The sequence below is a fragment of the Aspergillus caelatus genome (assembly GCF_009193585.1).
Source record: "Aspergillus caelatus strain CBS 763.97 unplaced genomic scaffold BDV27scaffold_27, whole genome shotgun sequence".
In the NCBI taxonomy this organism is placed as follows: Eukaryota; Fungi; Ascomycota; class Eurotiomycetes; order Eurotiales; family Aspergillaceae; genus Aspergillus; species Aspergillus caelatus.
Window position 1 is genome coordinate 206,781 of NW_022475290.1, and position 9,496 is coordinate 216,276.

Below are 9,496 nucleotides of genomic sequence, written 5' to 3' on the forward strand. Positions count from 1 at the left end.
CCATGGCGGATAACTACTGGCTATAGCCAGCCCTGCTGTGACGCATCGGGTGGATTGATCCCTGTAGCGCCGACTTTTGCGACTCCTATAATTGTTCTCCTGTTGGAATTTGAATACGCCTCCGTATATCAAATACAAGATTACAGTGGACTAGGCGAGAGCTAACTAGATCTAGTTAGTCCGGTCACTAGACTGGAGATCACCTCGTTCGGCGGATGTTTTAACCAATCCGGGAAAGGGCAGCTTACCCCGCAGATAAGGAAATGCTCCCCGGACACTTGCTATCTAGATTTGAATCCTCTCTGGTGGTGCCATTCTTGAGTCAAGCTAATGCACATATACTGTGATCGTAATGTATCATTCAAAGGGATCCCGAAGATCACGGATTAGAACCATCTCCTATAGCGGGTAATGTCGGCATGCCTCCCCATCCCTCGGAACCGTAATCTAATCTTGCTGAAGTTGCTGGACATGTCGAAAACGACGCATCAAATGTGACGAAAGACCCCATTCGTGCAGAAGATGCGAGGAAGATAGTCTATCTTGCGCTGGGTATGGCATTCGTCTGCAATGGGGCATGGATTCGAACAAGACAGTCCCTGAGCGTGGCGGGAGTCGGATGAGGATTAACCCAGGTGAGTTTCGGTCTCCCATTGGATCTCAGCCGAGAAGTCGCTGAGCTCTAGTCTCAAAGAGGTATGTATCAATTGGCATATGGCGGACGAGGAGCTTGCCAGCGCTCTCTCTATGCTCGATAGAGAGCCGGAAGCCGAAGCCATAGCTGGCCCATTCTCAGTCTTTCGCCTGCAGCCTCTTGATCACAACGGCCATATGGAGTCAGTTTCGCTGGTGGAAAGTGCTGTGTGTGGATATAGTTGGCCCGAACTCAAGGATGACATCGTGTCAAGCCTACAGGAAGACCCAGAACATCCGGCAGCAATAACACCTGATACGCCTGGCTCCAATGGCCTTTCTTTCCCTATGAAGGAATCGGACCTTCTATTTCAAGATGAAAGCACAATATATCTGCCTACACTCGATGGCTCTGCCGGAGAGGAGCCCTGTTTCAATGATAGTCTAGAGCTACCTTCGGACGATCTTAACTATCCTCATGATATCAATATTGGCCAAGATGAGATGGATGAAAATTCAGATATAATCCATCCATGCGATCAGGATATTACTTTTACAGTGTCCCCCCATGATCCAGTCAATGAGCGACGCGACAACCATCCAAATAGACTTCAGCGTGTATCAGGCTTACAAGGAATTCACGACGCGCAACTTGCGCTTCTAAACACAGCGCTTTCGGTACCACGTCACAATATTTCCAGTTCTGGGGCTTATAATTACTCAGTGGCAAAACTGATCAATCACTACGCAGAGCACGTTGCCCATCTCATGCAACCTGTTGCACACCAGAATAATCCCTTTCGCTCCTTATACCTCCCGCTAGCAATTGAAGGGTCCTTTTATCTGGAAGGCTATCGAGATTTGGGCGGCAACATGTCGGCTAGAGCAGCAGTGTTCCACAGCCTGTTGACCACCGCTGCTTTTCATGTACTGGGGCTAGGTTTACAAAACCGAGATCTAGAGCGTCTAGCTTTCCATCACAAACAACAAGCCCTCGTCGCTCTTCGGTGCGCTCTTTCCAAGAAAAGGAGTACATACAAAGAGTTGATGATCGGCGTCTTGTCTCTAGTTTCTATGGACGTAAGTGCCTCCCACTGCCGGCTTCCTGTGACCTCCTTCTGACATCCGTACGTGATGAAGATCCTCGATGGTGGTGTCCATGATCACTGGATCCATTTAGAGGCAGGATTCCGCCTCCAGGCTTCCCGCCATCACTCCCCCCTGATCAGCCGGGAAACCGGCCAACTGAACGCAATATGCACGATGCTTCGTCTTTTCGCTCAGACGGCGCAGCCCAGCATGGAGCCCTTGCCCTGGATCTCTAAAAACCCCTGCTTTGAAGCAAGGGCTTGTGATTACTCGAATCCGAGTATCGAGTATCTATACGGAATTACCTCCGCCATTGCCCGGTCAATTGACAAGATATACCTAGCTACCCAACACCTATCATACTACAAGAATCAGTCATACCCACCAGGCCTCATGGAGGCCTGTGAAGCTTTGGGAGATGAATTATGCTCCTGGACAATGTGTTCCGAAAGCTTCTCGGCAGTAGGGTCAGAAGAAGAACAAGCCATCCAAGTTGCACACGCGCAAGCAAAAGCCTTTCATTACGCATCACTCATCTACTACTATCGCTCAGTGCAGAACTGCGATGCCAGTAGCCTTTGCGTGGAGCAAGAAGCCACATTAGCCGCGATGAACGAGGCTGAAGATTTGAAAGCCTGCTTTTTTGACCGCACTTCTCGTCCAGCACCGATATCGTGGCCCGCGTACATCGCCTCGTGTGAAGCCGTAGGTGAGATGCGCCAGAATTGGGACCAATGGTGGATTCGGGTGCAAGCCTATAGATTGAAAAGCTTTTCGAAACAGCATGCTACCATCCACCAGGTTTGGGCAATTCTTGATCGCAGTCCAACTTCGCTAGATTGGAGGAAGGCACTTGAAGCATTAAATATACGGATAATACCTGTTTGACATGCCACACCCCTCCAGGTGTTTTAGCCCATTTACGAGCAATTTGAAGAGTAGTTGGAACGGGGTATGTAGCCGCAGGACGTGCGCATGTAGGTAGGCAATACGTGTATATATGTATCTATATTCTTATTTGAGCAAGTCACTGGAATGTTCTTAGCATTAAAGAACAGAAGTATACGAGTGACATTAACGTTCATCAGATGTTCTACTCTTAAAACAGAAAACTGCCTGAGGCGCTCATATATCCATATTATTTCTTCAACGCGTGCAGTGCCAGTGTTCGATAAGCGTCGACAGCCGCCACCAGGTCAGACACCTTCAACACTTCTTCCTCCGTATGAGCAACATGAATAGAGCCTGGCCCATAGAGGTAGTCCTTATGATTCCCCTTCAGATTGGGAATATCAGTCCCATAGCTGACCACCATGGTATCAAAGCCAGGCACATCACTCTCGATCTGAACAGGCTCACAAGCATCCGGTCCATACGTGATCGTACAAGAATTCCCAACCCGATCCAAAGCCCTCTCGATCATCGCCTTCAGCTCCGTAATCGTGCACCCAGCGACCCGGAGCATAATCTCCGCCTCAGCCGAGAAAGGAATGACGTTCGGCGCGACACCACCCCGAATGCAACCGATATTCATCGTCGTCTGTCCAAACCGCTCACTCGAAGGAAGCCGCAACTGGCGCAGCTCCTGTAGCCCAACGAGTAACTTATCGATCGCCGACTCCCCTAGTTGCGGATATCCCGAATGCGCCGCTTTCCCCGTAGCTGTCAGACGCATATTAAGCACTCCCTTATGGCCCTGTGGCAAGGTTCCCTCCGTCGGCTCTCCAAAGATCACTGCATCCCAACTCAACCCCAGCTGATTCGCATGAATCATGCCATCGCCTTCGGTTTCTTCTCCAACAACAAACAACAACGAGAGATCCCCAGGTTTAATCAGTGACGCGGCTAGCAGCTCTTCCGCGGCAATAATCTGGCCAGCAACGCACGCCTTGGCATCCACCACGCCCCTACCCCGAATTTCCGTGTCGTTGTTAACAAGCTCGTAAGGCCAGTATGGTGGCACCTAATGCAATTGGAGATTTAATTAACCACCCCGTCTATTGCAGTGTGTGGAAAAGGAAAGCTTCTCGCGTTCAGATTGGGACTATACATACCACATCAATATGACTAGAAAGACAGACCTTGGTATCTCGTTCCGCCCCAAGATAGGCGAGGATGTTAAACCGCTCTTCTGGATAATAAGACGGGACAATCTGTCTCTCAACCGTGAACCCCTTTTGTTCCAAATACGACACAATCACTTCCGCCACAGGTCGCTCGTTGCCTGTGATCGATTCCACTTGACATATACGCCGATGGAGCTCGACTACCGGGTGTCCCAAAAGATTCGACATGATTCTTGTAACTTGTTTTGGTGAATTTAATTATTAAAACCTTCTTGTTGTACGAGGATCAAGCGGGCTGGCTCGCTGGCTGGCTAGCAATATCACTCTAATTAATACTTTTAGTCTTTGAACTACACTACCACTAAAATATGATATGAATGGTAAAAGAAAGAAAGAAAGGGGATAATCTTCGTACGTAATGGAGTCTAGGTTTAGCCTGTTACTTTGCATTACTAGGGGAGATATAGCGCTTTTTTTTTGCCTGAGGCTCGGAGATCAGCCCCGAAACTCTGGAGGCGCCTTCCCGTTTTGACGCACTCCGCTTTTCGCTAGTACGGAATTGGAGTCTCGAGTCTCGGGTACATGGAGATAGAGATAGAAAGTACGTACTACTCCGTTCATTCTCCACCCAACACCCGTGAGGGGGTGTTCTAACTTCTCTGCTCGTTTTGAGTGCTAGTAAAGTAGGTACTAAACCATGCATGCATGCTTTGGTTTGAATCGAGCCCCGCTATGTGAATCTAAGGATACCCACACCTTCAAGACCTTCTTAACCAGCATGATAACAGGTTGCTTGCCTACTTGTAACGGGGAAAAGAAAGAAAACAAAAATTAATGAGATAAAAATGCAAACTAAAGAAATAAAAATAGCAACATACAAAGGAAGAATGTAATGCAGAAATCGTTCTTGTCGTGAACAATCATGCGTGGTGAGCTAACTTTGACTATGCCTCAAGTCACTTATTCCAGCAGAATAGGGAGGGTATTAACTCATTATGCTTTACGCTCGTTTACCAATTACCGTTGCTCAAAGGGATATAGTTGAGTTTAGTTAGGGTAGCAATTATATTGGCTAATATAAATTTACATCGGCTTGTTCGGACCGGGCTCTTCTTCTGAAGCTGGCCTCTCACCATGTACATGCTCCAAGCCTTCATGGATATCAATCTCACTCGCCGGATAAAGCCAAGGATCGGAGTGTCCTCTCCATACCTTGTGGATAAGATAAAGTGCAAAGAATGCCGGGATGCCGATGTAGGTTGTGACAAAGGTTGCTGCCGAGAATTGGCCAGGAAAGAAGACGTTGAAACCATTGATCAAAGCTAAGACAACGAAGAAAAGCATGGCAGCCCATGCGCCGTAGGGCTGAACCCAGCTTTGGTAGGGCAGTGCTGGTCTTCCCTGAGCATTCCAAGCCGCTCGAAAGCGCAGGTACACAATGCAACAGCACACCCAAGAGAGAAAGCCCGACGTGTTGGTGATGTTGACAAACCACTGAAAGACCGTCGAGCTACTTGTCCCGCAATTCAGATAGGCAAGCAGCGAAAACAAGGAACAGGCCATCACCGCCACATATGGCACGCCGTCTTTGGTGCACTTTTTGAATATGGCGGGTGTCTGTTCTGCAACCGCCAAAGAATACAGAGCTCGGGAACTCATGTACAGATAGGCACTCCCCGCTGACCATGCAGTTATCAAGATCACAGCATTAACGACACTTCCCAGGCCATGGATCCCCGCATGCTGGATACCCACGACGAAGGGTGAGGACTTGGCTCCCTCGCCCCCGTTGATCAGCGCATCTTCATTGTAAGGACACATGACCCCGATGGCCAAGACCGAGCCAATGTAGAACACGATGAGACGGAGAGTGAAGCGGCGACCAGCCTTCGGAAGGTCCTTTTGGGGGTTATGCATCTCCCCACTGGTGAAGAGGAGAAGCTCGGGTGCAAAGACAAAGGGAAAGGCGCTCAGAACGAGTGTCTCCACAAAGGCGACGAATTTCCCCGTAGGTCCGTTGACAAGGTAGGTAGCGGTCGCACCCGGTTCCTTCCAGTAGTGAAATCCCAGAATGCCATTCTGATTCGGACCACCGCCCCAGAAGATAACGAACGCCAGGATTAAAAGACCGGCGATCGTAATGACCTTGATGGCGGCAAAGCAGAACTCCGATTCACCGTAATACGATACGGGTAGAAAGTTCAGACCGACGATGACTAGGATGAATATTGTGATCCACACGCCAATGTTCACAGGGCTAAATGTCCAATGGCCAAATTAATTGAAAGGGACCAAACCCCAACCGTTTAGTGAGACTCACCTATTCCAGTAGTCGATCACCAAAGCTCCCGCAGTAATCTCATATGGGACTAAAATGCCTAAGGAGTAGACATAGAGCCACCCCAATGCAACACCCAGACTTGGGGAGACATATCGAGAAGCATAGTAGGACATTGACGCTCCATTGATGGGTAAATATGCCGTGATTTCGATGATAGCCGTGACGACACTATATACTAGGATACTCATCATGATGAAGGCCACGAGGATAAAGGCCGGACCACCTGTGGCCAGGGTTGCTCCCGTACCGACAAACAACCCGGTTCCGACGCAGCCCCCTAGGGCTATCATTTGGCTATGACGAGGCTTCAGGCCACGGTGTGTCGTGCCATCATTAATTGTTTCCATGTCGGCCGTACCTGGCATCTCCGTATCGTTTCCTTCGAATTTCTTCATCTTGTTTCGATCGGGTGTGGTAGAAAGAGAGGTCAACTTGTTGTAGACACAACGGGAGTATTTACGACCGACATGATTTGAGCCCGGGGTTATACCTAGAGGGATATAGTTACGCTCCCCGCATATACCCCAGATGATGTCCTATGTAGATAAGGTAGGCCAATAACCTTGAATGACGCTATGACCACCGGTCGGTCTTGCCTGATTCAATTCAGCCACAGTGGATCAACAATGGATCGGCGGCCGTCTCGGCTTCTTGCGTTCACCCCACGCCGAGATAAGCCTCACAAAGCTGGAATCAACGAGCATCACGGCCGCTCTTGCCTAATTCGCCCTGATAGATGAAAGGCTTGGGGATATGGAGTGAGGTTCTGTGAATAATCCGTTCGAAGTCCGACCTGCATGTTCCCTGTATAGAGCCAGAGGAAATTACATGAGCTACACATGAGCCCCCGTAAGACAACTATAAGACAACTATAAGATCAAGCTTGTCCCCTCACCATTATAACAACAATTGCAATAGCCAATACACGTTCTCAACTGCATATCTTTCTGTCCTCTCTGCTTTCATCCCTAACTCAACCATCATGGTGCTTGTTAAAAAACCCCAGCCGTTCCAAAGGGCTCTGCACTTCAACGAGGAGGAATTCAAACAGCGCCGGCAGCGCGCCCTCGAGCTCATGAAACGAGAGAACTTAGATGGATTCCTGATGACAAAACAAGAGTCCCTATATTACTTCACCGGATACGATACCTTTGGATATGTGTTCTTTCAGGCCATGTATTTCCACAATGATGGCTCGATGCGGCTCATTACTCGCATGCCTGACCTTCGGCAAGCTCTATACACCTCGATCCTGAAGGAGGAGGACATTCTGATTCGCCCCGACGACGCTGGCAGCAACCCAGTTGCTCTGGTTGCAGATGTCTTGAAGGAATTTGGCATCAATTCCCCGATCAAGCGAATCGGCTACGAACCCAATTCCGCTACACTAAATCTCGAGATTGGTAAACTGCTAGAGGAAACGACAAGCGGCCTGTGTACTCTAGTCAACCACAGCACCCTGTTTGGTCGCGAATTGAGGATTATCAAATCCGAAACGGAGCTTCGCAAGATTCGGAAGGCCGCTTACTTGGCTGATTTTGCCCTTGTGCGAGCATTAAAACTAGCTAAGCCGGGCGCGTACGAAGGCGATTTGTGGAGAGAAATTGTTGGGACCGTGTACGAAGGTGGCGGGGATGATCCTGCCAATGAGAATATCCTGGTGTCCGGGAACAAGGCTGTTTTAACCCGGTACTCAACCGGCAAGTGCAAGATAGATCGCCAAGTGACTTTGGAACACGCCGGTGTCTACAAACATTATCATGCCTGTTTGATGCGAACTATACACATTGGTGGAGTCACTAAGCTCGCGCGCCGTATGTTCGAGATCAACATTCTACAAATGGAGGCAGCAATGATGGCTCTCAAGCCAGGCAAGCAGATTGGCGACGTGTTTGAGGCCTATGCTCGAGTTGCAGACGAGAACGGGTTTAAAGAGCAGCGTTTCAACGCTTGCGGATATAGCCTGGGTGCCACCTTTGCTCCTACGTGGATGGACTATCCCATGTTTGTCCGGGGCCAAAACGTTGTCGCGCAGCCAGGAATGGTCTTTTTCATCCACATTATTCTAATGGATAGAGCGACAGATACTGCTAGCTCCATTGGACAAACTGTGGAGGTGACCAAGGATGGATGTGTTGCTTTGTCGAAACTACCCTTTTATATAACTCGAAAGCAGACCATTGCTGCTTGGAAAAAGCTCAGGAAGGACCAATACGGATTTACTAGCGAAGAGGAGGATGAAGGAGAGAATCTCCAGGATGTTGAGCTTTCTGACGGTGAAATTGATGCTGAGGATTATGAGGTAGAATACGATTTTAGTGAGTACTAGGTGCTCAATGAAGACCCTCTGTATCTAAATAGATGCCTTGAACAGAATGAAATTTACTGAACTGGCACCAAATGTCCACCATAATTGAATGAGACTTATTTGTAGCTCCCTACCTCTATACCGAGTTGGAGTTGTCAGCGCAAGACCAAACACCCGATCCACCATTGATCTTGAAAGAGTCGATAATCCCAACTACAGAGCCATATGTGCCAGCCACCATCAGAAATGTGCCGCAGACAACAACGAAGACGCTCCAGCAAACGCCCAGGGTCCATCTATGCGATCGCTGTCCCCTGCCCCGACTCCAATTATCATACAACCACATGCAACCACTCGGCTGGAAGCCTTGTAACGTGCCAAGCAAGGCTCCAATAAAAGATATGAGGCTATCAAAATTGGGAATTGCACTTGCAACGATATACGCGATGACGACCACACCGAGGACACACCCTATCCAGGTCCCCCAGTGCACAAGTGTATTTGCGACCAAGTGTCTTGACCCTCGCAGCATTCGCACGAAGAAGTGCTTGCTTGCAAGCTATACAGATGTGAGAAATTGTTCACTTCGGGGACAGGGGGGGGGGTAACAAATAATAGTGCCTTACATGAGTGCAGATCGTCGCACTCGCGAACAGTCCTGGAAGAGAAATGCCGTAGGCAATCTGTTTAATCAACTTTCCCGCGGAACCAAGCGCAGGCGAGGCAACGTAGGATCCGCAGTAATAGTACACGACGATCCCAATTGTCACATAGATGATGGTGACAACGGTTTGGCATGCGGCCAAGGCCTTGGTGTAGTGGCGAGGCTCACGCATCTCAGCTATGATCGGAAAGAAGAATGGAACGCCGGCATAGGCAAAGATAAGTGTACAGATTGCCGAGATGCCATTCGCGAAGCTGGGGTTATTGACAATCTGATAGTCTGAAACCCACGGGCCTGGCGGTGCAGCATAAGGGCGGTCTTCTACGCCGACCCCGATGGTGACAATGAAGACTGGAAATGTTAGAGATAATGTGGTAGATCGTGAGAGGCAAAAA

At 49.1% G+C, this 9,496-nt stretch overlaps 5 protein-coding genes across 5 annotated transcripts; 2 read left to right on the forward strand and 3 right to left on the reverse strand.

The window, feature by feature from the left end:
- The first annotated feature begins 316 nt into the window (after positions 1-316).
- On the forward strand, positions 317-2,843 carry BDV27DRAFT_122959 (Zn(II)2Cys6 transcription factor). Its single transcript, XM_032065759.1, has 4 exons — positions 317-408; positions 463-635; positions 695-1,713; positions 1,774-2,843. Exons 1-4 carry the CDS (start codon positions 353-355, stop codon positions 2,608-2,610), a joined length of 2,085 nt encoding a protein of 694 aa, XP_031931169.1. The 5' UTR covers positions 317-352; the 3' UTR covers positions 2,611-2,843.
- Positions 2,844-2,860: 17 nt separating this feature from the next.
- Positions 2,861-4,016, reverse strand: BDV27DRAFT_168655 (M20 family metallopeptidase; the record flags this gene model as incomplete). Its single annotated transcript, XM_032074831.1, has 2 exons — positions 2,861-3,685; positions 3,777-4,016. 2 exons carry the CDS (start codon positions 4,014-4,016, stop codon positions 2,861-2,863), a joined length of 1,065 nt encoding a protein of 354 aa, XP_031931170.1.
- Positions 4,017-4,788: 772 nt separating this feature from the next.
- Positions 4,789-6,476, reverse strand: BDV27DRAFT_168656 (amino acid permease/ SLC12A domain-containing protein; the record flags this gene model as incomplete). Its single annotated transcript, XM_032074832.1, has 3 exons — positions 4,789-4,814; positions 4,922-6,045; positions 6,109-6,476. The coding sequence occupies 3 exons, from the start codon at positions 6,474-6,476 to the stop codon at positions 4,789-4,791; spliced, it is 1,518 nt and encodes a 505-aa protein (XP_031931171.1).
- Positions 6,477-7,111: 635 nt separating this feature from the next.
- On the forward strand, positions 7,112-8,458 carry BDV27DRAFT_168657 (M24 family metallopeptidase; the record flags this gene model as incomplete). Its single annotated transcript, XM_032074833.1, has 1 exon — positions 7,112-8,458. One exon carries the CDS (start codon positions 7,112-7,114, stop codon positions 8,456-8,458), a length of 1,347 nt encoding a protein of 448 aa, XP_031931172.1.
- A 115-nt stretch (positions 8,459-8,573) lies between these two features.
- Positions 8,574-9,273, reverse strand: BDV27DRAFT_154418 (uncharacterized protein; the record flags this gene model as incomplete). The annotated part of the gene is made up of 2 exons (XM_032071966.1): positions 8,574-8,996; positions 9,064-9,273. The coding sequence occupies 2 exons, from the start codon at positions 9,271-9,273 to the stop codon at positions 8,574-8,576; spliced, it is 633 nt and encodes a 210-aa protein (XP_031931173.1).
- Positions 9,274-9,496: the final 223 nt, after the last annotated feature.

What these genes read in the sequence shown, in the direction of transcription:
- BDV27DRAFT_122959 (XM_032065759.1), top strand. Translation starts at nt 353, where the DNA reads ATGTATCATTCAAAGGGATCCCGAAGATCACGGATTAGAACCATCTCC. An exon ending in AGAACCATCTCCTATAGCGG is followed by an intron (nt 409 to 462) that starts GTAATGTCGGCA and finishes ATCTTGCTGAAG; the next exon opens with TTGCTGGACATGTCGAAAAC. An exon ending in TGTCTCTAGTTTCTATGGAC is followed by an intron (nt 1,714 to 1,773) that starts GTAAGTGCCTCC and finishes TACGTGATGAAG; the next exon opens with ATCCTCGATGGTGGTGTCCA.